The sequence below is a fragment of the Perognathus longimembris genome, chromosome 2 (genome assembly GCF_023159225.1).
Source record: "Perognathus longimembris pacificus isolate PPM17 chromosome 2, ASM2315922v1, whole genome shotgun sequence".
Taxonomy (NCBI): domain Eukaryota; kingdom Metazoa; phylum Chordata; class Mammalia; order Rodentia; family Heteromyidae; genus Perognathus; species Perognathus longimembris.
Window position 1 is genome coordinate 72193812 of NC_063162.1, and position 27524 is coordinate 72221335.

At 43.5% G+C, this 27524-nt stretch overlaps 1 protein-coding gene and 1 long non-coding RNA gene across 3 annotated transcripts in view; both read left to right on the forward strand.

Annotated features, from left to right (window-relative positions):
* The window catches only part of Elmo1 (engulfment and cell motility 1), a 438867-nt gene that overhangs the window by 282618 nt on the left and 128725 nt on the right, over positions 1 to 27524 (forward strand). For both annotated transcript variants that reach the window (XM_048339446.1, XM_048339445.1), the window contains exon 17: positions 12058 to 12194. In XM_048339446.1, the coding sequence (XP_048195403.1) occupies positions 12058 to 12194 (137 nt within the window). The remainder of the gene's footprint in view (positions 1 to 12057; positions 12195 to 27524) is intronic.
* On the forward strand, positions 22404 to 26293 carry LOC125346705. Its single transcript, XR_007210011.1, has 3 exons — positions 22404 to 22414; positions 25598 to 25602; positions 26028 to 26293. It is a non-coding gene; the product is annotated as an uncharacterized LOC125346705 (long non-coding RNA).

Consider the following 27524-nt stretch of genomic DNA (forward strand, 5'->3'; position numbering starts at 1 on the left):
ACACCTTCTATAAATACTTTGAAGGCCCTAAGCACAGAGTATACAAAGACAGAGGGCATAACCCCAAACCTCGAGGTTCTCAGAATTGAATACTTAAGATGGAGACACCAAGGACCAGACTGTAGGTGACAGGAGTTGAAGGATGCTCTCTAAAACAGCTGCCCTGGCAGATCTGTAGGAGCTGTTACTGAGAAAAAGCGATGACACTGAAAGGTATTTGAGGCAGAAGAGAAGCCTACGTTAAAGTCTAGGAGTCATGTGAGCACTTTATGCCTTTGGTCATTCTGTATGTTCTTAATACATTAACATTCTTTCTCCTCTTCCTTGACAAAAACATTCTGAGAGCTTCACCCTTCAGGTGCTAATGGCTCATACCTGTAATCCTAGCTAATCAGGAGGCTGTGATCTAAGGATCTCAGTTTAAAGGCCAACCTGGGCAAGGAAGTCTGAGAGACTCTCATTGCCAGTTAACCAGCATAAAGGTCGAAGTGGCTCAGGTAGGCATGGCTCAAGTGGTAGAGCACTTGCTGTTCATGAAGGAAAAGGCCGAGCAAGAGCAAGGAGGCACTAAGTTCAAGCTCCAGTACCAGCACAAAACAACAACAAAACTGGCCCTTTCAAGGGGAGAAGGGTAGACAAACAAAGTGTGGAAGAAGAGGGAATGCAGTGAAGAATGTATTGTATATACCACAAAAGTATGGGCTCATCTAGGGATAGACAGGGGCCATGTTATCAAGAGCTAGTAAGGAGTTAGGAGTTCAGAATTTGAAGCAGAAGATGAATGTGGCTGTCATTAGGTTTTCACAGTGGCCCCTCATGGTTGCCTGTGTTTCAAGTGACTGTGTCTGAGAACGCCTGGGATATTTTGGGTCCTTGTCTCTTAACCTAGACAGCTGTCCCCAGCAACTGAACAAGACCAGGGAGAGAGGGAGAGGAGAGAGCTGCACACATGAGGCAAAGCAGTTGAGTGGGGTCCCGAGCATCGAGAGGGATTCAATGAGCTGGTGCTAGCCATGGGGATGGTGAGGTCACCTTTGTCCATTTTGAGTTCAACCTGACTCAGGGCCATTGACATGGGTGGGCCTGTTGAGGTGTTGGCTGTCTGGAGACTAAGGAAATAGCAGGACTCAAAGATTTGCCAACAGTGTCAATGGGAATTGCAAATGAGTTCCATGAGTTGCTGTGGGCAAACAGGAAGCCTAAGAAAACAAACACAAGTGAGAACAAAACCTTGGACAAAAAAACAACGCTAACAAAGAGAACAAGTACCCAAAGATACCCCACACTGTGTGGGTGAGATGAGGGAAACTGTTCCTCAAGTATTTCTTTTCCTTTCCTATATTCCCAATTCCTACCCCACTTCACTTCCATCTTAGTGTCCACCAAATAATGTTGAACATGTCCTTAAGGAATCCATGAGTCTCCTTTCTTTCGTGTTTTCTTTATTGAGAAAAGGCTCCATTTAAGCTAAGGCACACATAAAAAAGGTCCTTGAAATTGAAACTTTACAAATTGCTGTTGTTTGCCTGTGTGTTCACTTGGTGTTTTTGTTTGTTTGTTTTTCCAGTCAGTAAGGCAGTGACAATTCTTTAGAAATAACTGCTTGTCCTAGACAAATTGGACGCTGTAGTTTTTATAGTCTTTTACATTTTTATTTTTGTAGTACCTTTAAGTACTTGTACCAAGGGTTCTCAATTCAGTCTATCAGTTTGTGAGTATAATGTATCTCAGTCAGTTTCTCTCCTTCCTTCATTCTTCCCCATCTTGCCCAGTCCCACCCCTGCCCCATTTTCACATATGTACACTGAATATTGTAACTGTATTCACCCTCCTTCCTCTCTCCATTCACCTGCTCCCTGTCTTTGACCTCCCCCTTTGACAAAACCGATTTCAGCATCTTGATATTCATTTTGTAAGCTAGTTACACCACTGGATTCCTCTTCTGTGTATACCATATTTTAGACCATTTGTATATGTATATGGCCCTGTATATATTTTTATGTGTGTTCATAATTTAGATCTAACTTACACATAAGAGATGAACATGAGTCTTTTATAGTCATACCAACTATAAAAATTACATGTCCAAAAAATTACCTTAGAAAGAGCAAGACTTTATGGAAATAGAGAAGAAAGATATGGAATTGGTAGAAATTTTCTTCCTTGGGAGGAAATGTCTTTCTCATGAATGGCAGGACTCCAGGGACTCCAGAGCCCTGGCTCTCCTACTTCATCCCTCCCTGGCTTTATTTCCCCACTGGTACAATGGGAAGGGATCACAGCTCCCCAGAACTCATGGAATCATGATAGAAATGAACAAAAGCTCTCTGAAGAAAGCAGTTCCTTTTACATGATCATTCCAGGACTCTGAAATAAATAACTCACCTGCTTCGCCACAGCGGGTTCTGTAGGTGCCGTGCTATTCAAATCCTGTCCTTTTCAAGTTCTCCAGCTGGCTGGTACCGGCTTGATATTTAATGCCTTATCCTTTCCTTTGCCTTTTTTCCCCCTTCACGGTAAATCTCAGTCAAGTGCTTGTGTGAAGCTTGACCTTTTCCTAAAATGTTACCAAGGTACTTCAGGATGTGTTTTTTAGGGTGCCCGGTGCGCTGTCTGTATGGGGAGGGGGCCTCTATGACCCCCTCACAGCTCTTTCACGTGACCACAATATCAGAGAGAGTAGTCCTTAGGCTTTCTGGTGGAAGGCACAGAACTGAACCTTTAGGGGCAAAAATGTTAGGGGTTTAGCACTTTTTCCACATGGTGATATCTGTCTTTATCCTCTCAAGTCCCACTTGGGCCAAAACATGATTGTTACCCCTTTTGTCCCACATGTTCCTCTCCTCCTACCACCCAGGTTATCACGGCCTTAGACACTCTCCAGTAAACCTGAAGGCCATATGCATTCTAACAGAGTCTGAGGAGTGTGCAGGGTGAGCTTGGGGCTCGGGGCTCCCATGCTTGGTAAAAGGGAAGTGGAGAGTCACCATTCTGGGGTCAAGGGTCCACCATTGATCTGTATATACCAGAATCGCTCTACATCATCTGATGCAGATTCATCTCTGTTGATTTTGAGAAATAAGTCACTTCCTCTACAATATTGTTCTCTTTTAAGAGTACAAGTACAATATTGTAGAGATTTGGGGACTGGATCATTTTGAAGGAAGCCATTGGGTTCCTATAGAGAAACAAGATCTTTTTTTGTATATGTATATGTATATATATATATTTATATGAATATATATATGAAGAAATCTCATATATACTGATGAATACACATATATTTGTGAGATTTCTTATGAAAAGAGAGCTCTTGGAGGTGGAGGGTCCCAGAGATCTGTCTGCAGGCTAGAAACCCAGGAAGCTAAGATGTCTCTTGATTCATGTCTGGAGGGCTGAGAGCTAGCTGGCAGTTTAAATTCTAGTCCTTTGTTAGGAGAGGGAAGAAATGCCCTCTCCCACTTCAAGCAGTTTTATGGTAAGAAAAGAGAGGGGAATTCTTCCTCATTGTGTTCTGTGCAGACTTTGGATGGATTGGCTGACTGGTTGATGTTCAGTCACCTTGTAGGGGCCATGATACTGAGTGTGTTTATTCAGATACAACTCTTGTCCATCCACAAGCCCCTATGCAGGCCCATCAGCTTGACCCATAGGATGAACCCGTGTACTGTGTTCAACACTACTGTCCCCTAAAGTCAGATAGCATGTATTTAGCAAGGTAAGTGCATGTTGGGTTGTGAGCTGCTAAGATGAGGAAGGTTATTGTTAGAGGTCAGCCCAGGGGAAAAGTTCATGAGACCACCCCCATCTCAATAGAACAGGGTGGTAGTGGTATATTGTTAGTTTACCTACAGTGGGAAGCACAAATAGAAGAATCTCAATCCAGGCCAGCTTAGGGGAAAAAGCCAAGACCTTACCTCAAAAATAACCAGAGCCCAAAGGAGTCAAGTTGTAGTCTAACTGGAATAGCTCATGCCTAGCAAATGCAAAGCTGTGATTTCAAAGATGTGATCCACACTTAGTTGTGTGTTGATAACAGATGCCACAAATTTGATCCTCATTTTCAAGAAGTTCTTTATTTTCCTGCTTACTTTTTCTATTTGGACCAAGAAAGAGCTATTACTTAGACCTGTCAGTAGTTCCTGCAAAGACTATATTTTCTTCCAACAGAGGAGATATCAAGGCTCAAGGTTGTAGCTCCTCATTTCTTGGCTATTTAAGTGACAGCACGTAGGATCAGAGCAAATAGACATCAGCAAGATTATGTTTTAATTATAAGCCAATCCCAGGAGGCTCCCTCTCAGAAACTTATATTTACTGGAAATTTGAACCATTTTTTCTTTTGCTTAAACATCTCACGAGATGATCCTGGCAGTGCACTCTAACTTTAAGGAGGTGAGAACCCTCTCACTTCCTTGGTTTGCTCTTAACCAGAAGCTAAGTGAATGAACTTTGGCTGCAAGTTAAACCTTAACTCAAAAAGGACATTTCGGAGGGGGGAAAATAATGTATACATCTTGTTTATATTCTGTTCAACATTTTTATGACTAACATTTATTGAAGGCTTAGTGTATGCCTTGCACTGTGCTAAGTGTTTTATGGGAATCCCCTTGCTATGTATATTTCTACTCAATTCTTCAAGATAGAAGTTATTTTTATTCTCATGATGGCAGGGAGGCTCAGAGACATGAAAGGGCCTTTTGGGTGATCACACTTAAATTTCAAGGGGAAAAGTCTAGCCCCAGTCCTTCTGTAACTCCTAACTGCTTCGTGACAACATTTTACATGGTTTACCACTTAACTCCATCAGCTAATTAGATTAATCTACTTCCATTAAGAAGAAGCAAAGCAAAGGGATGGGTTTGGTGGTGCACCTGTAATCTCACCTACTTGTGGGGCAGAGATAGGAGGATTAAGGTTTGAGACTAGCACAGACTAACAATGCCATACCATATTTAATACCAAATTAAAGCAAAAAAGGGGGGCATGATTCAGTTGGTAAAGCTTTTGTCTAGCAAATGTAAGTCCTTGAGTTCAAACCTCAGTACTACAAAAACAGAGAAACAGCATTCTCTCTCCTATTACCATGGATGAATTGTACTTTTATTGCGTAATGATTTTATTGACCTGGAGCCTTACCACCAATTCTTACCTTATCTTTGCATTTAAGCCATGCTGGTGGATGTCTGAAAGTTACCTTGTTTGAAAGTACTATTGTTTTTAGTGAGGAAATTGAGGTTTAGAATAATTACTAGGTGGTCATGGTCACAGAAGCCACATTGCTCTTGGGTAGGAGTACCAAGCTTTGTGTGTGGGCCAATCTGGCTGCTGCAGAGCCTCTGGTGCTTTGCTAACACACTGGGCTCCCGGGATAGGACACAGTCACTTTGCTGACCTGGCAGACTCCCAGTGCTTTGGGAGTGATTTTTTAGCCCTAACACTAGCAAATGTTCCTTTCCTTGTGTCCAAAAGAAAAGCCCTTAGGGAAGGTGAACAAAGCATGGGACTCGCTGCTGTGTTTCTCAGTGTGGATCTCACACTATTTTTAGACTTGGCAGAAAAGGCTATCCACGTTGTATTAAATCAGACTTCAGGAGTTGAGAAGGTTTAACGCCTCCGATCCCAGCCTGGAATCTGAGAGGTGGCTACTTCTGTGTTGGCTGAACTGAGGGCTGAGAGGGGGCATCAAGCTCGCCACTCTCATTCACCTCCTCTCACCTGTTCTACCTACAAAGAGTTCTGAACTTTTATCACCTTCCCACACTGCTTCACCCCCAGAGTCAAACTGTTGAGAAATACCAGGGCTAAAGATAGAAAAGTCAAGGTTTTCTAGGGGACAGGAAGATGATTCTTCTGCAAAGGTATAAATATGCACTTGCATCTGAGATTTCATGAATATCTAATCCAGACTCTCCATAGACCTTCAAATCCTTCTATTTTTGAGTTGCTGTGCAGGGGACTTCATTCCTGCTCTGACATTTTCCATGGGGTAAATCCTTCAGAGTAGGAACTGATGATTTAACCCTCTGTTCAGTAACTCATAATTTTGTAGTTAAAATGTCCCTTATTAGGCTTATTTATCTCCCTTTCAAAGGTCACCATTTTTCCAAGACCATTGTTAGCAAACCAGTTTGTAATACCATAGTAACAGTATTCTACTTTGCATCAAGCCTTCCAACTCCACGTTCCTCTAGTCTTTGGAAGTTACTTGAAGTGTTTCTTAGCATAATGAGGGTCTTGCAGAATGGTTTCCAGCATCTCAAAAATTATGTCTCTTAGAAAGTCTCCATGCAAAAAGAGCATTCTGCATGTGCCTGCCTGTGTCATCTGCCATTCTGGTTTTGGTCAAGTAATCTTCCTACATAATGATCTACATTCGGTGGGGTGAAGAGGTTAAAGGGTGCAAAAACAACTAACAATTTTCTTATGAAGAGTAAATACCAACTCATCAAACATTTGCTAGCAAATGTCACAGTGATGCCTTCACACCCAAAATGAAGTGTTTAGCCATCCTAACAGTAAAGGGAATCTCGGGAGCTAAAGTTCACTACAGGCACAGTCTCCAATTTTTTTTTAATTGTGTGTTTGTGCACATGCACATGTGCTCACAGACATGCACATATGCAAGTGCGTATACCAGTCCTAGGGCTTGAACTCAGGGCCTGGCTGCTATCCATGATCTTTCATATTCAAGGATAGTACATTTGGCAGGAACCTTACAGATTAACGAGTGCATGTTATTGTAACAGGTAAGAAACCTGTATCCAGATTCTGAGATGACCTTCTCAAGGTCATAGGGCAGCTCTACTGCCTGTTCTTCCTCCTTATTCCTTAGTATTTACTTGCTACTTTGCACATCCTTTCTTTCCTGAGACTCCTGTGTTGATACAGAACTCACCTCACATTGAAGAACAATGTGCTTTGGCTGGTGCTTTGCTTTGGCCATGCCACACTCAAGTGCCGTGCTGGAGGCTCTCTCCCCAGTAGAACAGTACTGAGAAGTGATGTAGCTCATGACTATAATCCCAGCTACTCTGCTACGTGGGAGGCACACACAGGGAACATCCTGGTCCAGTGCCAGCACTAGGTAAAGCACAAGACCCCACTGGGAAAATAACTAAAACAGTAAAGGACTGAAGTGTGGCTCAAGTGATAGAGTACATCCTTCGCAAGCATGTGACCCTGAGTTCAAGCCCTAGTATTAACATCACCACCCTCAAAAAGGGCGGGGGGGATGTGGAACCTCATTAGGTCAGTGGTGGGGGGGGTGGAGTCCTGGGAAGGAAGTAATGTTACTGTCGAGGTGAGTGCTGTCATGAGAATGGTGGTTATGAAACCTGGCGTCTGGTCTTTCCCTGGCTTCCTTCAGGCCAGGTGATCTCCCAATCACACTCAACTCCACACTGATTCCATCGGCCCTGTGGGATGGAGTCTAGAAGCCTTCCTTAGAACCTGCAGGTGCAAACACCATATTTCTCAAACTTCCACACTGCAAGCTAAGTAAACTCCTTTCCTTCAGAAAGAACCCATCCTCAGGCATTGTATTACAGCAATGGCTAATGACCAAGTCCACAGGGAATAAGCCACAAAAGGCTCTTGCCTTTTTATTTTAAAAGCCTAAGTTGTAGCTTATAGTTGCTTTCAAACATAGCCTGCTTACAAAAGAATTAGACAGCAAATTAATAGAATCCATCCCACCCTCAACCGTGAAAATACCTTTATATTTCAGACTTAAGAGACCAGTGAGTTCTTTTTATATAAAAAGCAGAATCTCATTGTGTTAAAAATAGTGTGCTTAAAGACAATTTAAAATCGTGTGCTTAAAAACAATTTGGGTGGTTTTTTTTTTAGTGTCTTACTATTTTTATCTCATTGAAAGCATCTCTCTGAATTTCATTTATAAAATCATTGCCTGTTAATTCAATTCTTTTTTTTCCCAACAAGCATTGTTGTCTTCCTTAAAAAGCAGCAAAATAAAAATCTCATCCTCGTTTTTATTTGCTTGTTTTTTCAGCCTTTGAATTAAGGATGTTATTCTTGAGACTTAGCTCATCAGTACAATGAAGCACAAGCTTACACTCCTAGACACACAGCTGGGATGGGTCCACTCATAACTAATGACTGTTGTCATCCTCTGGGCCTGAACTTGTACTAAGCTATTCTCCTAGATGCTTTTCCAACCTCAAAGGAACCTGATGAGCTTTGCTCTGTTGTTGCTCCCAGTTTTCAGATGACCCAGGTTGTAGGTAGTGATTCCCAAATTTGGACCTCACTGTAGTTCCTGGGCTTCTAGCCTTCTGCCAACTTGTAGGTAAACCAGTTGCCTTTTTGACATCTCTTTCCTTCCAGTGGGTCAGATGACTCAGATCTTTCTTGGTGGGGAACTTCAGTCCTAAACATCTGCATTTGGAAGCTTTAGAGGAAAAGCATTGGGTACTTCATACTTTTATCTTCAGTCCTAATATGGGAACATCCTTCAAAGAAGGAATCATGTATCTCACACCCACAGGAGTCTTTTTGTCCTTTCCTGCATCCAAATTGCTCTTAATTCCTTGTTTACCATCCCTTGCTGCAAAGGAAGACTTGAAGAGTATAAGATGGCACAGCCTGTAATCCCAGCACTGGGAGGCTGAGGCAGGAGGATGGACAGGTGGAGGCTAGCTTGGGCTGCACTCTGAGTTCAAGGGCATCCTGAGAACATATTGAGAACCTCTCTCAAGAGTAGACAACACAAAACAAACAAAATAAGGAGCATAGGTGATGGCATGCCAGACCCTGCAGGAGAGGATGAAGATGTGGAGCTAGGACACAGGCATGGACTCCTGGCCCCAGCACTTCCCTTCTATATTTTATCATTTGTAAAATGTTGATTGAAAAAAAACCCCAAAACTTCCCTTGGTTGTTACTGGGATTCAAAGACTTCAGGTTGGAAAAGCTGCCAGAAGTGTGCCTAGCACAGTCACCCTCCACGTTCCATTGAAGCTTCAGGATCTGAATTCTTTCCAGGGTTTTGATACAGTTAATGAAAATGATTGATCAACTGAATCCCCAAGGCTCTATTCCAGATCTCTCCTGCCTTTCTTATTTCCTAGAATCGTCAGGCTCTGTGAGAAGCAATTTAGTATGCTCCTAGTACCAATAAAAACAGGAAGTAATAGCCACCTTTTATTAAGCCCATACTATATGCTAGTTAGTTTACCATGTACCATATATAAATAATTGAACTGGATGCTTATAAACTTTATATGCTTATGTATTTTTTCAGGTAATGGAACAGGTCGGTTGAATTATCTAAGTACCTGCTATAGAGCATCCCATTTGCTATTTGAATGCAAGTATGCCCAGCTATGATCACTGTACTCCCTGCTTCTTCATTCCCACTTCTTCTGGAGAAAAAGGGGAGTGGAGAGAAGGGGAAAGGAGAAGGAAGGGGAGAAGAAAGGGGGAGAGGGGAAGAATTGGAGAGGAGAGGAAGCCACAGAAAAGGAAAGCAACAAATGGCTGTAATTCACCTAAGCCACTGCAGTCCTGGCTGGCAGCCAGTGGTGGTGGGGTGGGTGGCCATGGGGCTATGATCACGCAACCAGATATTCTCAGCCGGTGAGGAATTAAGTCATCAGGAGCTCCTGATGGCAACGAAGGCTGGCTGCTGGCTGCCAGCTCAGCTAAATAAACTAGGGGTTTCCAGTGCCCATCTGGGGCCAACTAAATTAAGTTCATGATGAAAGGCATCAGTTCTGCAGTCCTGATCCTTCCTTATATAGAAAGGAAGCCATGATGCCCAGCACTGCCTTTTATCAGAAAGCTTCCTTCTGTCTTCCTACGCCAGTGAGAATGCGGCTTCCCTGGGTCTCACTTTCCTGCAACTGTCTCAGCGCCAGTAAACCCCATGAAAAAATGAACTGGAGCATCAAGTGCCCATGAGACCACACTAGACCCCAAAGCCATGCTTCTGTAGACTCGTCAGTTTCATTGGCTCCACATGAGACTGACAGCTGACAGTCCACATGGCCGCCAGTGCTGTCCACCCTTGAGGGAGTTCCCAGCTCCCTAATATAAATAGCCTTGTGACTCGTTTCAGAGCTTTACCTCTGCTGCTGTCTCTGCCAGTAGCATCTCATTGCAGACCTGTGCGTGGCTTGCATGAGTTCAGGGAAGTCACACTGCACCCCATCTTTCAGGAAATACTGCACTGGGACCCACCTTTGCCCATGACTGAGTTAACTGTCCTTTTCTATGGGGGATGTTATAAGATCATCTCTGAGATCTACAGGTATGGCAGAGGAGACTATGTTTCACTTACGTATCTATTTATTTACTTATTGTGCTTGTCCTGGGGCTTGAACTCAGGGCCTGGACACTGTCCAGAACTTTTCTGCTCAAGGTCAACACTCAACCACTTGAGTCACACCTCCGCTTCCAGCTTTTATGGTAGTTAATAGGAGATAAGAGTCTCACGGAATTTCCTGTCCAGAGTGGCTTCATATCTTAGTCCTCAATGTCAGGCTCCTGAGTAGCTGGGATCACAGGCCTGAACCAGCAGTGCTTGGCTTGCTCCTTCCTTCCTTCCTTCCTTCCTTCCTTCCTTCCTTCCTTCCTTCCTTCCTTCCTTCCTTCCTTCCTTCATTTCTTCCTTCCTTCCTTCCTTCCTTTTTAAGAAAATCAGGCTCAGAAAGACGAAGGTGAATTGCCTGCCATTGGCCTTTGGCTGGATTCATGCCCTGAGACCCTCTACCCACACTTGTTTTGCAGCCATCTTGTGCCCTTCTCTTGTGTGGGAGAACAGAGCATTTCCTGATCTTTAGATCTGGCTGTGTCTTTCTGAAAGGGTGACTCACACCCACTTGTTAATGCTGTTGATATTCAGAAACGCTGAAGATGGAAGAGGTTGGCATAAGTTAACAATGGCCTTGTAAGACAAGAGTCTATTCCCTTTGGGTTTGGCCCAGGTCCAGTCACTGGAAAGTGCACTCCACTCTGAGAGATCAGTGGAGTGGACTTCCATCTACATAATAAGCAGTGGGGCTCTGCTCTAAGCCCCATGGCCATTGTTTACTCCTCCTGGATTTCCAGGGTCTGAAATTCTACCATCCTGGATCTTAAAGACTAATCATCTTTGTAGAGAGCCCATTAAAATATAAGTTCTTCCCGTGTTTGTAACAATCTATATGGGTGTTTGGATTTTGAGAAGATTACCTGAAATATATATGCAGAAAGATGATAAAAGTCCGGACGGCTGGGAAGCAGGGAGGGACTATAGCGCTGGTCCATTAGAGGAGAGTGGTATTTGGAGTGGATCCAACCCTGGGAAACAGGATGGTTGGGACCTGAGGCAGCATGAGCCAGTTTTGTGGGTTTGTGTGAGGCCTTCAGAGACACTCGGATTGCTCTGACCTCCAGCCATCTGTGCCTGGAAATGTAAAGCAAATGGTTAATGATCTCAGTGTCCCCCACTTCTGAGGGGAGAGAGGCCCCTGAGGAAATAATCATGAATGCTGTGTCCGAAGTTGGAATGAATATATTCAGGAAAGTCTGGCGTCTGTAAAGTCTCTGAAAAAGGGAAAGAAAGTAGGGGTGACAGAGGAGCTGTGCATGTGGACACAGGTGAATAGTCTATAAGGTCAGGAGAGCAAGCACAGAGCTCACCCCAAAACCAGCACACAGGGACAAAGGCCTAGGGATCTCCAAAGGCTGGCATGGGTTCAGAACCAATATCCTGGAGTCAAGATGGGCAGCCTGACCATCCAGCACGCAGCTGCTAAGTTATATGGGGGCATCCTTTGGGTGCCATCTCAAAATACTTGTTCTTATCTATAATTAACCACCAAAAAGCCAGAGTGGAGCTTAGGCTCAAGTAGAAGAGCACCAGCGTACTGCTAATGGCAGGTGCTCAAGCACTGAGTTCAAGCTCCTGGACCAGCACAAAATGATAGAAATGCCTATTCTCCATGGTCTCTTAAGCAACTATGACTGTGTGTGTGCAGGATCTGCTCAGGGCTTACTGTCTCATTTCACAGTTTTCAAAGGCCTCTTTTCTTTCCCATCTCATTCCTCCAGCCAGTGAGACCTGCAATGACTTCCACCCGATGTTCTTCACCCACGACAGATCCTTCGAGGAATTTTTCTGCATCTGTATCCAGCTCCTGAACAAAACGTGGAAGGAAATGCGGGCAACTTCTGAAGATTTCAACAAGGTAAGGAGGGTCTGAGGAAGAGCAGGAGTCCTGTGCCTTCAGGAGGGCCTTCTCCGGGCTCTGGCGCCTGGGGCACTCAGCACATGGAGAAAGGGACTGGAGGGTGAGAGAAAGAGGAAGATTGTGTTTCTGTTGCTCCCAGACATTGCTGGAGCCTCCAGCAGATGCTGCCTGGAGGAACCATGGTGAAGGTGAACCTTTCCCATTCTGGCATGGGGAGGGGGAATCCATGCTGGTGTCACAGGCTCATTTGGGGGTAATTGTCCCCCCCCCCCATTTATGCAAGAGACAGCATGGAGCCCCCTGACTGAGGAGACTTCTCTGCCCAGTCCTTTGGTTTTGCTGCAGGTCACGGATGTGTTGACATCTGCAGATCTTTAATCAAAAAGAACATTTATTCAAATGCAAGCACTCTTTCAGGGAATTGAGTACATTTATCTGTAGTGGTTCTTGGTTAAAAGTAACCACTAGATCCTTGCACTGAAATATTCTTTGGATTTCTGCTTTATAAAATTTCTCTCGAGTGTGGCTGGCACATGGTATGTGGAGAGAGGTGGTGAACAACTAAAAGGAGGGAGAAGCTCAGCTGGTGCTTCTACAGAGGAAGTATTTACCTTTTGATTGAATAACAGGAATTTCATGGTTAATATTAACTGGTTGTAACCTTGGGCAGGCGTAGAGAAGCTTTTAATTTTTGTTGTTGTTTGTTTTTACTGATGGTACTTGGGCCCTCACACTCATTAAACTTGCTGACCCAGGTGCTGTGCTCTACCACCTGAACCATGCCTCCAGCTTAGCTTTTTGGTATTTACTTGAAGATAGAGTTTCATGGACTTTGCCACTCTGCCTAGCTTTGAACCATTGTCCTCCATATTTCAGTCTTCTGAGTAGCTAGGATTATAGGCATGAAGCACTAGTACCCTGCTTAGCTCTTAATACTCTTTTGTGTGTGTGTTGGTCCTGGGTCTTAAATTCAGTGCCTGGGTGCTGTCCCTTAGCTTTTTTGCTCAAAGCTAGTACTCTACCACTTTGAGCCATAGTTCTCTACTCCAGCTTTTTTTGGTGGTCCATTGGAGATAAGTGTCCCACAGGCTTTCCTGCCCAGGCTGGCTTCAAACTGTGATCTTACCAACCTCCTGAGAAGCTACGATTACAGCCATGGGCCTTCAGCACCTATTTCTTAGTACTTTTAATATGCTTCTGGACATGGGTCTGGATGTTACTGGCTCCATTGTCCGGGCTCCATTTCCTGGTACTAAGGATCAAGCCTGTGTGTAAAGGTCACAGAAATAGGTCCAAATGATGCCCCTCACAGAGAATACTGCCTGAGCAGCAGCCCAGGGCTGCTGGGTGTCTGAGCAGCTGTGCCAGGATAGGCTTGCTTCAGGGACAGTGGTGAAAACTGGCACATTAATCCATTTGTGATACAACCACAGCCTTCTCTTCCTACTTCACTTGATGATGAGAGCTTTTGCAATTCAGGTGCAAATCAGGCCCAGGCAAGAGGCAGCTTTTGTATAATCAAGCCAAAAAAAAAATTAAAAAGGAGAATTAAATCATTGGTCTTTGGAAGTGACTAAGGCCACTTTGCCCTGGACCAGCCTGACTCTTCCTGTGTTGCTGTGTCCTGGGCTTTCTGTGCAGGGACACGTGCTTCCCAGGGGGGAAGGTGGCTTGCGGCCTTCATCAACTGTGGGAGGCTTTGGTTAAAGTACATACCAGAGAATGCTCACGTTTGGGTTGTTGATTTTTTTTCCTGGATTACTTTATGAACTATGAAAGTATTATCGGTTCTATATATTTTACCACGTATGTGTTGATTTGCTATTGCTGTTGTAAAAACTCACTGCAAACAGCAGCGGCTTAAATGATGCAGATTTATTCCCTCGTGTTCCCTTAGTTCAGAAAGCAGCACTGTGTCTAACTGGGCTTGAGCTGTGCTTTTCTCTTGGTTGTTGTTTTTTGTTGTTGTTTGTTTGCCATTACTAGAGCTTGAGCTCTTCTTGCTTTACTTACTTGCTCAAGGTTGGTGTTCTATCACTTGAGCCCCCTCGCCCACCCCATCTTGGCTTTTTGCTGATTAATTATAAACAGAATATCTTGGTTCTTGGTCCTTTCTACCCTAACTGATTTCAAACTGAGCTCCTCTGACCTCTCGGTCCCCTAAGTGACTAGGAAGACAGACATGAGCCATGGTACCCAGCTTCAGTTCAGTGCCAGAGTCTTAGTGTGCCTATCAACTTTGTTAGCTACAGACAGATGAGCCTTTTTATTTTATTTTTTTTAACCCAGCTAGAGTTCTGCTGCAGCTTCTCAAATACAGATATATTTACTCCCATTTTCTTTCCAGGCCTGGTTCGGCCTCATCTGGCCTTTTATAAAAAGAAGGCCTCTTCATGAGAGCCACAGACCACCTTTCTGGGCTTTCCTGCCTCATGCTTACCAGCCCCTGTTTTGCTTTATGCAGAATAAATAGAAGACAAAACAAGTGCCAGAATTGAAATCAGTTCACCTTTCTTCTTGTTACTAACTGGGTAGCACAGGAGATTGAGTTTAGGAACAAATGCAATAGATGTAATAGTTTTTTCTGTTCCCCAAGACTGTCTGAATGCAAACTCTGAAATATCTTAAAAGAGCTCTGTAGCAAACACCATTTCTTTCTGAACTTTCTTGGATACCATATCCAGTATCAGCATGTTTCACCATCCATGAAAGGTAAGGTTAATCACTAACCCCGAGATCCCAAGAACTAACTATCTGTTCTCCTAAGCATGTCACTGAAGTAGCAGTGCCCTTTGATTCAAAAGTTGAACTTATCCAGAACAGCAACGCCAGACTCTATGGAAGGCTGACTAGCTCCTTCCCAGCTTGGGTATTGGTCTGTAGATGCTTAGTGCTTGGCCATGAATGTGAGCTCTGTCTACGTGGAAGAGCTTGGGAAAGCACCCACTTTCTGCATTACCAGGTCTGAGAGACAGAAGATAGGAAGGTATTGTATTTTTGTACAAGAAGTCGAATTGAAGAGTACTTCAGATATTGATGCCTCAGAAAGTCCTTCCAGCTTTTCAGTGTTGGAGTCTGCATGGATTCGAGCCACTGAGTTTGTGTTCTATGGTTTTGCCTTTTATTACCAATAGTTGACAGTATGCATTGCATTGTTCATTGCTGTGGACACTACAGAAGAGCTAACCGGGAGCCAGTCCTCTCACAGACGCCCTGGGAAAGGCTTCCCAGGGTGATAGAGGAAGCAGGTAGACTGGAGGGTCTAGGTAGAGAATCCTATTCAAAGCTTGTGTGGCCATTACTCCAACCTTTGAATAAAGATTTACAGAGCAAAGCATGGATAGGGGAGCCAAAAGATTCTTCTCCTGACGGTACGTTAGAATCAGCTGGGATCTACCTGCCCCAGTGCCCATTTTCACCACAGATTGTGTGATCCATAGGGGGGATAGCAAAGCCATCTTCATTCATGTCAACAGGATTGCCACTAGCTGACGTGTGTGACACATGCCACTTGCTATGAGTATGTCACCTGCATTGACAGAACAGAGTAGCTATGTCCTGAATATGTCCTCTTCGTCTAGTTAGGAATCCCTTTCTGGTTCTGTAAGAAACATGCTCAAACTTTCACTCTACTCCCTCAAGAACTCTGAGCCTGAAACTTAATTAATTAATTGACGAACTAAAAAATAAATGGCAACTGGTATCTTATCACACATATTAGAGGAGTGTGATGTTAAGCCAAAGTAATGAATGTAAGAACACCTCCAGGAGGTGAAAAGCCACATGCCATTATAAAGTGAACTTTTAGTCATCATAAATAAACTCTGTCTATGGAAGAGGTATAAGTTGTCCTTTTCAAAAGAAGACGTTTTGGTCTAGTACATTAAAAGAGAGAGAGAGAGAGAAAGAAAAGCTATGAACCCCCGTACCCCCATTATGTTCTGAAAAGAATTAATAATCCATTTAGCAGTGGCAAAGTAAGTTGTAAGCTGGAAATTATGTAGATTCCATCAGAGTATTCTAACAACTCCGTTGAACCTTAGCTTCCCCTGAGAGACACCCTGGGTAATAGCCTAACATTCAGAAGGTCCCACCATTCCTGTGTACTTAATGGCTGGAGAAAATGAAGTTTTCTAGAAGAAAAAAAAACCCCGCCATTTTAAGACCATCAGAATGCCTATTTACTCAATAGCTGGGTACAGTGGCACACTCCTCTTATCCCAGCCACATTGGAGGGTGAGATCTGGGAGGATTGTGGTTCCAATCTAGCTTGGGCACAGATGAAATTCATGAGATCCCATCCCAACAGAAAAAAAAAATTAGGTGTGGCAGCCTGCATGTGTCATCTCAGGTATAGCAGAAGCCTGACTAGGAGGATGGTGATCCAAGCCAGCCCCCTCCAAGATGGAAACCCTCCCTCAACATTATTTCTCAAATTAGAAAGAGCTGGCAATGTGGCTCAAGCAGTAGAGTGCCTTCATAGCAAGTGCAAATGAGTTCCAACCTCATGATGAAAAAAAAAGAAAGAAAGAAAAAGAAATCTGTTCAGTTCACTAGTTTCCACTTTAGATTGTCAAAATCCATGTTCTAAGCCAAGATGACATGACTTTGTGTTGAGTTTTCAATTCACCAAGTGGGAAGAAAGCAATGGTTTGAGAGTTGTGACCTCCTCCACAGAGTGAAAACGTGGCTTTGGAACTTGATCCCGTAGCAGATGATAGAGGTTAGAATCTTGGATTCGTGGCTTCTCGAGAAAACTCTGTCGAAAATACCAGAGGCCGAGCAAGGCCAGAACCTGGGCCCAACAAAGCCACAGCTGCCCTTGGCCAGGCTACAATTTAGTGAGAGGCCAGGAGGAGCCATCAGAAATACCCTGGAAGCCTCTCCATGTAAAATGATCGCCAAACAGTTGTATCTGGTGGACTTCAGTGTGATCTAGAAACGGCCGTGTTTACCACGTTAGAGGCAGTGAATCATAACGGAAAAAGGGAAGCAGATTTCCCCTCAAACTGTTTTCAGTTCACTGACTTTCTGTGCCTGTGTTTTTGGAGGACAATGACATATTCAGGAGTCCCCATCTTAGGCCAGCTCAACTTTAATAGTGGTGCAGACAGCGCTCTGTCAGTAACGCTGAGCCGGCCCTGGGAATGAAAGGTGGTCTGTAACTCTACTCATGAATAAACATGAGCCTCATTTGCATGAGGCAGGTGACTGTAAAATATTTTGGAGCCAGTCATGAAAGGAAGCTTTGTGTATCCATGCCCAGGGGAAGCTGGGAGGACTCAGCGTTGTTTATCTTCATTAGAATTCTATCTAGTGCTGCTGTTATTGATTTGAACTAGGCCTGGTGTGGCTAATAAAGTAGGTGTACATTTTAATTGAAACATGAATACTTAAGTAGAAAAGTCCTTTACCAAGGCCTAATGTGGTACAGTGGGGTTATGCATTTTTCAGCTGTCTGGACCATTAGCAGTGTTTATTCCATAGGCTTCTCTCCTAAGTCTTTGAGTCTTGGAGTCATGGGTTGGCCTTGCAGGTAGTTGGATGCCTTCTAAAAGCAAATGCATTCTCAAATAGATTTGGATTTTCCTTTGATGTTACCCAATGAATAGGCACAAATGATTTCCTGTGTTCTTTTCAGCTATTCACGTAAGGTACTGTTAATCTTGTTCGTGGATACTTTCTATTAGACTGTAATCATGATATGCCTGCATAGTCCTCATGAGGAATGATTGTTATATTGTCTAGAGACGTCAAGAAGACCCAAAATGACTTTGTCATGGCCTATGATTTTAAGCAGGTCTTTATTTAAATAGACGTGTGTGTGTGTGTGTGTGTGTGTGTGTGTGTGTGTGTGTGTGTGTACTTTATAAAAAGACATGTGTTACTAGCAGCTTCCTCAGCCTGTCCAAATTCACTCAGGTAGACAGCTGTAGTTTTCAGTTTCTTGAGTTCCTACCTCCAGAAGCACCTTTCATTCTCCAGCACTGAAGCTCGAACTCGGGACCCTGCATGGGCTGGCAGGTCCTTCTCTACTTAAGCTACGCTCTCTCAGTCCTTCTGTTTACATTTTGTTTCTGAGAGAATGTCCCTTGAACTTCATCCAAGTTAGTCTCAAACATGTGATCTTCCTACCTCTGCCTCCCAAATAGCTGAGATCACAGGCTAATGCCACCATGTCTATTTGGAAACATTTTTAGGACTTTTTTTGTTCTTTAGTCACCTTCCTCCTGAAACTGTAATTAGAAGTAGATTGTTTAACATATGTTATGTGTGTATAACTGTACTTTAGACATGAAAAGAGTGAGTCTTACTGCTCCTCGAGAATCAATTCTTGTTCCCCAAGGTGAGGGCTCTCTTTTACATTAAGCAGCTAAAGGATAACTACCAGGAGGACCTGGTAAAAGTGTGGCAGCATGACCTTGAACTTCAGTATTCCCTTTAGCTGCTGAATTCCTTCTCATCTTGAACAGTAACAGCAATGGTAGTATTTGTTGGCTCTGAAGCACTTCTGTCCAGCCCATCCTAAACAAATGCACTACAGATGACTGGGGGCTGGCCTCAGGAAGCCCAGGACTTCCCTTTCACCTGAACAGCCTTGTGTAAAAGACTTCCCTGTGCACTTCAGATTCTTCTTTCTGTGAGAGAGGAACGGAATGGGGGTAGCTGTACATCTGCATGCATCGGGCGATAAGGGGTTCAGTTCTGGCAGAGAGGCCTCACCAGTCAAGCATATTTTGGGGAAGACCAGTTGCCTCTCAAGAGGGAAAGGATTCTATGTGGAACACATTTTTAAGTCAGGTGGTTGAACTTCTCTCCCTTGGACTGAGTGACTGATGTCCTCAAATCTGCAGTTCCATGGTTTCAGCTGCACAGGGTCTGCCCAGCATCTATGAAGAGCACAGAGATGATGCCCAAGTGGTCAGGAGCCCTGGGCCTCTCTACCCCCACCCCCATGGTTAGAAAAGAGGCTTCAGGAGGCTGAGTCCTTCCAAGAGAATTCAGTAATGTTGATGCTGATTGTGTACTTTCCATTTTTTCTTTTTAAAAAAAGGTTAAACTGTTTTAAATCTATTTACAGGTTTTTAGTTGGCTGAAGTCATTAACACGTCACTTTCTAGCTATTCTCTATAATTAGAGCATTAAAAAAATAAACTATTTATTGTGAATGAGTGCCGCAATTTTAGTCTGAGAATGCTCCATGTATTTTTTTTGGGGGGGGGCGGTTGTTTGATCAAGGTCTGGTATGGCACAGAACTGTCACTTCTGACGTCTTTCCGGAGCTGCACATCTTTCTCTATGTGTGAGCCACATGCTCCTTTGTCTGTGCTAATATAGGACTTGCCATTTATGAGAAAGAACTGACTGATCGCTCTTCTACTGGAACCAATTCAGTACATCCATCCTTTGGTTCAGTTACAGACCATTCTGGAGTATAAGAATAATCACGGCTATCCAGGTTAACTGCTTTATAGAACTCTATTCAGCCACTTGTGAAACTTCTCCTCTCTTATGAAGTACGCTTTGGAGCTCCGTGTGAGTTGCTAACAAGTTCCTATGACCTGATTTCCAGATTCCATTGTGGTTTGTGGGAGAGCTTTTGATAATGGCACAGACACCATTTTATTAGTATATGTCCAATTAACAGGATATTACCTACATTTTAAGTAAGGTATAATGAGATTTTAGGCATTTAAATTAAAGGGCAGAAAGGGATCAGGGTTGCTTAGCTAAGAAGGATGCCATTAAGAGATCTCTCAAAAAATACAAGTCCTCATTGATTTAAAAGAAAATATTTATCCTGTAATTGCAGAGTGAATTGCATTAAATGGGAGGTTGAAAGTGTATCGCTAGAAAGGGGGACATTGGAGGGTGAACAGAAAGCAGGCCTTGTGAGCGTTGTCTCATTCTTGCTTATTGGGGGTACCAGGCGTCTTGGGGCCCCAGGTAAAATGACATAAGAAATCAGGATGAAAGAGTTAAGAGTCAGGAATCAAAAACTAGAGCTGGGCCAAGTTACGGAATCCCAATTGAGATTTCTAGATTTCCTCTGTAACATGGAAAATCTCCCAGGCTACCAGTTTAAAATATGTCTCAGTATTTAATACGCATAACCAAGTACTAATTTGCCTTGTTTACATGCCTGTGTAGGTTTTCCCAAAAATGATGCTTTTATATCTAACCAGTAGTGAATTATGGATGAAGCCTATTCACCTTCACTTTGCCAAATAGGAGCTAAACACACAGATTTGGTATGTGAACTTACATACCAGACTCCACTCCAACACCAGGCATAGAGCTAAGCCATCAAGTCCCAACAGGTCAGAAGCAAAAACAAAGACTTGAGATGCAGCTACAAGGTGCCAGCATCAGGCTCAACTTGACAATAGTGTCTCTAGCCCTTTTGTGGCAATAGGTATTAGGAGAGAGAGAAAACAATGAACATTTAAGCTTGAATTTGAGAGTTGAGAATTCCAAATGCTAGTTTCTCCTTTGCCCTTCCACTTCATTTGAGGTTGTTGTTGTTGTTTATGTGCGGACTTACTGTTCTTGCTAGAATGAAAAGTAATAGTAGGTGCTCACAGAGTCTGTGTGAAGGCCTTTGAACACAGAAATCATTCTCCCAGCTGGGCCAATATCTTCTTTAGGAAAGGGCTCAAGTAAGCAGCTGTCAGTTAATTTTGACCACAACTCATTCAGAGGCCTGTAAAGACATCCCCCCTCACTCTGGGGTCCCCTGCAAATCCTGCCCACTGGCACAGTGAACTGCCCGTCTCCTGCTGCCTGAGAGCAGAGATTTTCTCTGTGAGCCTAGTACTGTGCCTGGAATTTAGGAGAGTCATACTTCCTTCACCCATGCCCACCCCACAAACAGCACAGCTGCATCTGTAGCCATAGAGATGTGGTAAATAGAGTCACCAGTGTGTAAACCATTCTTAACAGGGTGGGCACAGGGGTAGGCATGGGAAGATAGAATGAGGAGGCAAAGTGGTCGCTGCCTCCTGTGGTTGACAATCTAGTAAATATCTATTTGGAAACATAGGGACCAGGCTTGCTCATTTTGAAACCAATCAGTGGCTTAAGTCACCTTAAATCACTACATGCTTCATATTTTCTCATATTGCCTTGGTTTGTAGCCTCCCCTTCTCTCAACCCAGTGTTGGGCAACTGAAGGACTGATAACAATTTATTATTGTTCTGTGATGATCATGTAATTTTACTTTTTCTCCATGACCTCATGGAGAAGAAGCTGATTGTGGCCACTCCATGGTTAGGAGGTGACAAGGTTGCCTACTGCATGGCTAGTTTACTTGGGTTCTTGTATTTCCACCATCCTCCTGATAACCAGGGTAGCCGCTACTATCTCATTGACTGTCCCAGAATGAGAGAAACAGAACACACTTCCACACAGTTCAGTCCATAGAACCAAAATGTCATCCATCCATCCCAGTTGACCTGTAGAGCTGTGAAAATGAGAATAACTTCTTCATTGTTGGGATTGCTTGTTACCCAGTGTTAGCATGGCAATAACTAAGTTACTAACTAACTTATTTCACAGATTCAAACTCTCCTATGGTCTAAATTTCAATCACATTGTTCTTGGCTTTAAACTTTCTGGGCTTGTCCAGTACCTGCCTCAGAAGTTCCATGGACTTGACATTGTACATGATTGCCCTTTAGCCTAATGTAGCTTCTCCTGCCTCCTCCTGCCCCAGGCACTGCCCACTTATCTCCAATGGCTACCACCTCTTGCATGTGCTTCAGATGTCGGCATTAGCTCATCGTCATCTCCTCTGCCACAAATATCATCCCCCCATCTCCCTGTTGGAATTCCCTTTTCCTTTAGGGTTCTGCACAAGCACCATTGTGAAATGTTTGTTCTCTCCTTTCCATTCACCTGACACTTCTGAGTATACACAGCAGAATTCAAAAAAATGTTTTTAACTATCTTCTAGCTCGATAGTGGATTCTTGGTTTATAAATCTATCCAGATGAAGTCCATGGATCATTGGAAGCAAGAATTTTGAGGTCTCTACCTCCTCTAGGTGCTTGTTAGGTAATTTCTGCTTAAGTACTTTGGGTTGAATGTTAAATATTTCAGTGCCCAGAAATGCCTGATTTAAATTAATCTACAAGGCAAATGATCCAGATTAACTTACACCATTTTAATATGGGAGAATCACTGTGGTTCAAGTCTCAGGGACCAGAGACACTAAGTATTTTTGTACTTCTAGGGAGTAAAGAATTCTGTACTCTCCACTCCTCCCTCCTCCAACACCCCTCCATACACACAAAATCTTATTGAGAAACCATTCTAGATTCATCCCTCCAAATTTCTTCAGATGTTTGTACTTTGGGGATGAGGTAAAATGATTTTACCATTCATTTCTTAATATAAGTGGCAGTAGTAAAATCATTTTTCCACCCATGTCACTTTGGAAAGCCTCAAAGTGATTGAATCATTGAGTTTGAAACTGAATTTCACTCTTTCAAGAAGCCAGTTAGAACCTGGTTTTTTTTTTTTAATTGCCTCTGTTTCATTTTTCAGCTTCATTCATTTATCATGTCACTCTTAGGCCTGCTTAACCCACACACTGGCAATTTAGGGAGTATTCTGTTTCCCCCTTGTCTTCTTTCCAGGCCATTGAGGAAGATAATGTCAGTGGTAACACTCAGCCCTCCCCAGGAGGACTGCCAGGAGAGTTCCCTGGCAGAGGACAAACAGCCCCTGCTCTTCACCTTGTTACAGAGACTTTCCTACCCAAGCCAGCCCAGGAAACTGCCTATACAGTGGGCTATCAAATCACTTGTGCTCTTCACAAAAAGATTGTGATTCCTAGTTTTCCTGTACCTTCCCAAATTCCCTTAAATTAGGAAGACAACTACATTGCCCAAGAATGTCAGGAAAATAAAAGTCGAGTCAAGCATGGCATCTCCCTCTTGTCATCCCAGCTATGTGATAGGAAGAGGCTGGGATTAGGAAGATAATGATTCTAGGCTAACCCAGGCCAAACAAAGCAAACAAACAAAGTGACAGCAACAACAAAGAGACCCAGAAAGATTTCAAAACTCCATCTCAATAGAAAGAAGTTGGGCATGGTGTTGTGCATCTGTCATCCTAGCTACAGAGGGACACCCTTCAGTGGACAAAGGGATCAAGGAAAGATACACTCACTCTCTCACACACATGTGAGTGTACAATTTTACTCATCTCTTAGGAAGAGTGATACCATATAAGTGGCAGAGAGATGCATGAACCTAGAAAAAATTATGTTAAGTACAGTAGGTCAGACTCAGAGGGGCAAAAGATGCATGTTTTTCTCTCATATGCAGGGGTTACATCTAATTTTTAAATACTTGTACTATACATACAGAGTCCTATGCATATATGCACAGAAAGGTCAATGAAAGTATGGTATATGCAGGGGAGAATGTCAGTGGAATAACTCCTTTGAACAGCTAACTTACAGTCAGACGTAAGGAATACCAGGAAGCAGGAACTTGAGGTTTCATAGAGCGTGAGGTCGAGAGGAGAGGGGTAGATGAGTACAGAGAGAAATGGTGAGAGAATGCAGTTATAATATTCAATACACACACACACACACACACACACACACACACAAATGGATAGGAAAATTGAGGGGATGGGTGAGGTTGGGAGAGAGAAGGGAGAATGACGGAAGGGGTGACATTGATCAAGAAGGACTGTACTCATAAACTGTTATGTTGAAATGACTTTGAACAACTACTTAAAGTAATTTTAAAATGTAAGTAAATAAAATAAGTCATATTTTAAATAGAAAAGAAGAAGATTTAGGTTCAGACCGGCATGTACTCAGACAAAAAAGTCATCGTTCAAAAAAGGGCTTGACAATAGAGCACCTTCTAGCAAGCTCAAGTGCTGAGTTAAACTCCAGTTCCACCAAAAACAAATCCAAAGAGTAAAAGGATGGTGCTTGCTCCAGTGTCTTTGTGTTTGCAGGGCTGCAGCTGTGGTCCCTATTTTTTTTTTCATTTCTCTTTCACATATCCATTTGCGTGGCTTGGCTAGATTCAAAGTGGATGGCATATGGCTTTTTGCCGCTTGAGCTGCCATGGAAGTAAATGTCATTGGCACAGAATGCTAGATTTCCATTTCATGAATCACAGAGCATGGAATTCTGTCCGAAAGCTCCCTGGATGCTGGGTTCTTAAAGCGGAAGTAGACAGGGGTAAGCATCATGCATTTCACAGAGATGCTCTTTCCCATAAGACTCTAACCATGGACAAGTAGACAGACTGCTGCTCACCAATGTGCTGAGCAAGGCTTGCCTGGCTTCTTTCTTTGTGGTCAAGGTTTTTTTTTTTTTTTTTTGGCAGTCCTGGGGCTTGGTCTCAGGGCCTGAGCACTGTCCCTGGCTTCTTCCTGCTCAAGGCTAGCACTCTGCCACTTGAGCCACAGCATCACTTCTGTCAGTTTTCTGCATATGTGGTGCTGGGGAATTGAACCCAGGGCCTCATGTATACGAGGCAAGCACTCTTGCCACTAGGCCATATCCCCAGCCCCAGTGGTCAAGGTTTTGAGCCTGTGTGGTATTTGTTCTCCTACTTCAGTGGAACAGGTGCTGGTCAGGAATGAGGTCAAATTGCTGTTGATTTGGTTTTTCTTTTTTTAGATAGGTAGAGAATTCACTCCTGTGTGTACCAGCAAAAAAAATCGTGAATAAAAGATGTCAATGTCTATTGGATACATTTTACCAGAATTTTCTATTCACTGAATTTTCAAGTTACAAAGCACTTCAAGGGAGAGCTTGCTGAGAATGGAGACCTGGAGCTATCCCAGATTGTGCTCAGCCTCTGTTTCCCCTCCCCCACCCAGCTAAGGGATCCAGAGCCAGATCTAGAGGCTCACCGAAGAGGGATTAGACAGAACCCAGGAGAGTGTCAGTGCTTGATTATTTCTGTCTGACAAATGCTGCGATTTCTCAGATCCCACCTAAGTCCTAGGTCATGTAAAAGCAGAAGTAACTAAACCCAAATGCTGACCACCAACTCCTGACGCGGGCTTCTTTTTTGTTATCTGCAGTCCCTAACTCCCCTTCCTGTACCCTTGCCCTGTGAGCATTTAATTTGTCAAATGAGCTCCCTTCACTGTTAGGCAAGCATTGACCTCAAACCTGCAGGCTGCAGTATACATCCTAGCGCTTTCATTTCCTTGCTTGGGGCACTGGATTTTTTTTTCTTTTGCAGTTGGGGCCTTGCACTTGCTAAGAAAGGACTTTTTACCAGTTGATCCATGCTTCCAGCCATTATCATTTTTTTTTCATTCAGTTTCTCACACACAGTTCACTTTTCCTGGGCTTGGCCTTGGACCATGATCCTCCATCTTTAATTATGCTGACTTCTTGCTCCCCAGGCAGACCTTGTACTTGCTCATCCTGTCTTTGTGGCAGTCAGCAGGGGAGCCACAGTCCTTTGAAAAGTGTCTGATCCTTTGAGACCCAGATCCTGAAGGCTCCTGACGCCTTATTCTTGAGTACTCTCTTCCCTGTTGTGTAGCAGTGGATACATTCATCAGTAGGTAGATTGAGATTGCATTCTCAGCCAGTTATGTTCACTCCCAGAGCAGTCTCTGGGGCTTTCTTCCCTGTGTGGCTGCCTGGAAGCAATGTTACAGAGTCTAGGAGGCACCCAGAACTCTAGTCTGAAGTCTAAGTCCTTACCCACTTTCTCCTTCTGCAGCTAGACTGGACCTAATTCTTACTTTTCTACTCCAGGGTACCTACATATACATATATATATGTATATGTATATATACATATATATGTATATATATATAGAAAGAGAGAGACTTATAATGTTTGCAAAGGAAAAGGCACATTCTAGAACAATCTTTGCAACCTTAGAGCAGATCAGAATTGGTAAATGAGAACCATCGTTGAGTAAGAAGATTCTTCATAGTTGCAATTTCTTTTAAGACTAGGGTAGGAAAATCAAGATATTTCCAGGTGAAGGGAAAAGACGGTTGTACATTTTGTTTTTTCCTACCTTAGAAACACTTTCAGACTTTGTTTTGGTGGGATTTACTGTCCGACAAGAGCAATTACTGGCTCTCATCCCTGCGGAGGCCAGGGGCTCAGATGCACATGAATGTACACACTCATGTCTCATGCTGTGCTGTGGGAGGCAGTGAGGGATGGCCTCCTGTGTGACAGGTTCATAACTTTCCCCTGCATGCAGCAGAAGTCCTTCACCTCTTCCTGTGAAAAGGGAAGGAAGGACTGGCATTTGGTGACACTAATGGGCGGGAGCTCCTTGCTGGCTTGGCTGGTCAGACCCTTGACACTTCATAAAGCTGTAAGGAACCTGATGGGACAACGCCGCCATTGAGAAACCCCGCAGCCACTGATGGTCCTTCATCCCAAGACCATTCTGAAACTGACTCAACTCTTCAGCAAGGGGTGTGTGATAAACTCAAGTATGGATACATTTATTTATATGTTAGAGTTCTTTCTATAATTCAGAATACTTGTGCCTGGTATCTAAATATCAGAAGATTATATATTATGTTAAATGTAAATCGAGCAGAATGCAGAATTATATGTCCCCTGATGGAAAATGTCAGAGGCTTGGTTGATTTTTAACAGTAGTTTCTTTTGCACTGTTTGATTATTTATAATTTTTTTGAAGATTCCACATTTTGATCTACTGATCATATTTATAATCATATTTTTAAAAACTGTCCAGGTACAGAACTGTCACAGGCTGTAAGTGTGGTCTAAGCAGAGAATTCCTTGAAGATCACAGTACAGTGTGAGATTCAGGCCGAGTTTGATGATTATTCCTTGAAATAAAATCCTGGGTTGTGCCAGCTGTGCTAGCTCAGCATGATGGGTGCCTGGCATATACATTGATTGCTGCAGAGATAAAAACTCATCGGAGGCAGGACTGGAGGTAGACTCATTAACTGGAAGGAAGCTCTGAGCAGATGTGACAGCCTTGGAAAAAGAAGACAGATTGCAGAGCGAGCTTGGCCCAACACCTGCGCTGCCGCCGTGGACTTCCAACATGGGGAGAGGCGTAGGAGTGCTTTCCTGAGCATCCTCTTCCCTCCCGGGCAGGATTGGAAGAGTGGAGGAAGGAAGGAATGGGCCACAACAAGCCCTGAGTCACCAAGATGTTGTCAGAGATAACTCACCTCATGATATGGGAGAGGGAGCAGTCCAGGACTCAGGAAACTTCCACAGTGTGCCTGGCATGGTATAAGGTTTGTCTTCTCAAGTAAAGTAGCAGAGATATCTGGCAGATGTCTAAAAGGGGTGACTTTCAGTAGCATTACAGCAAAAG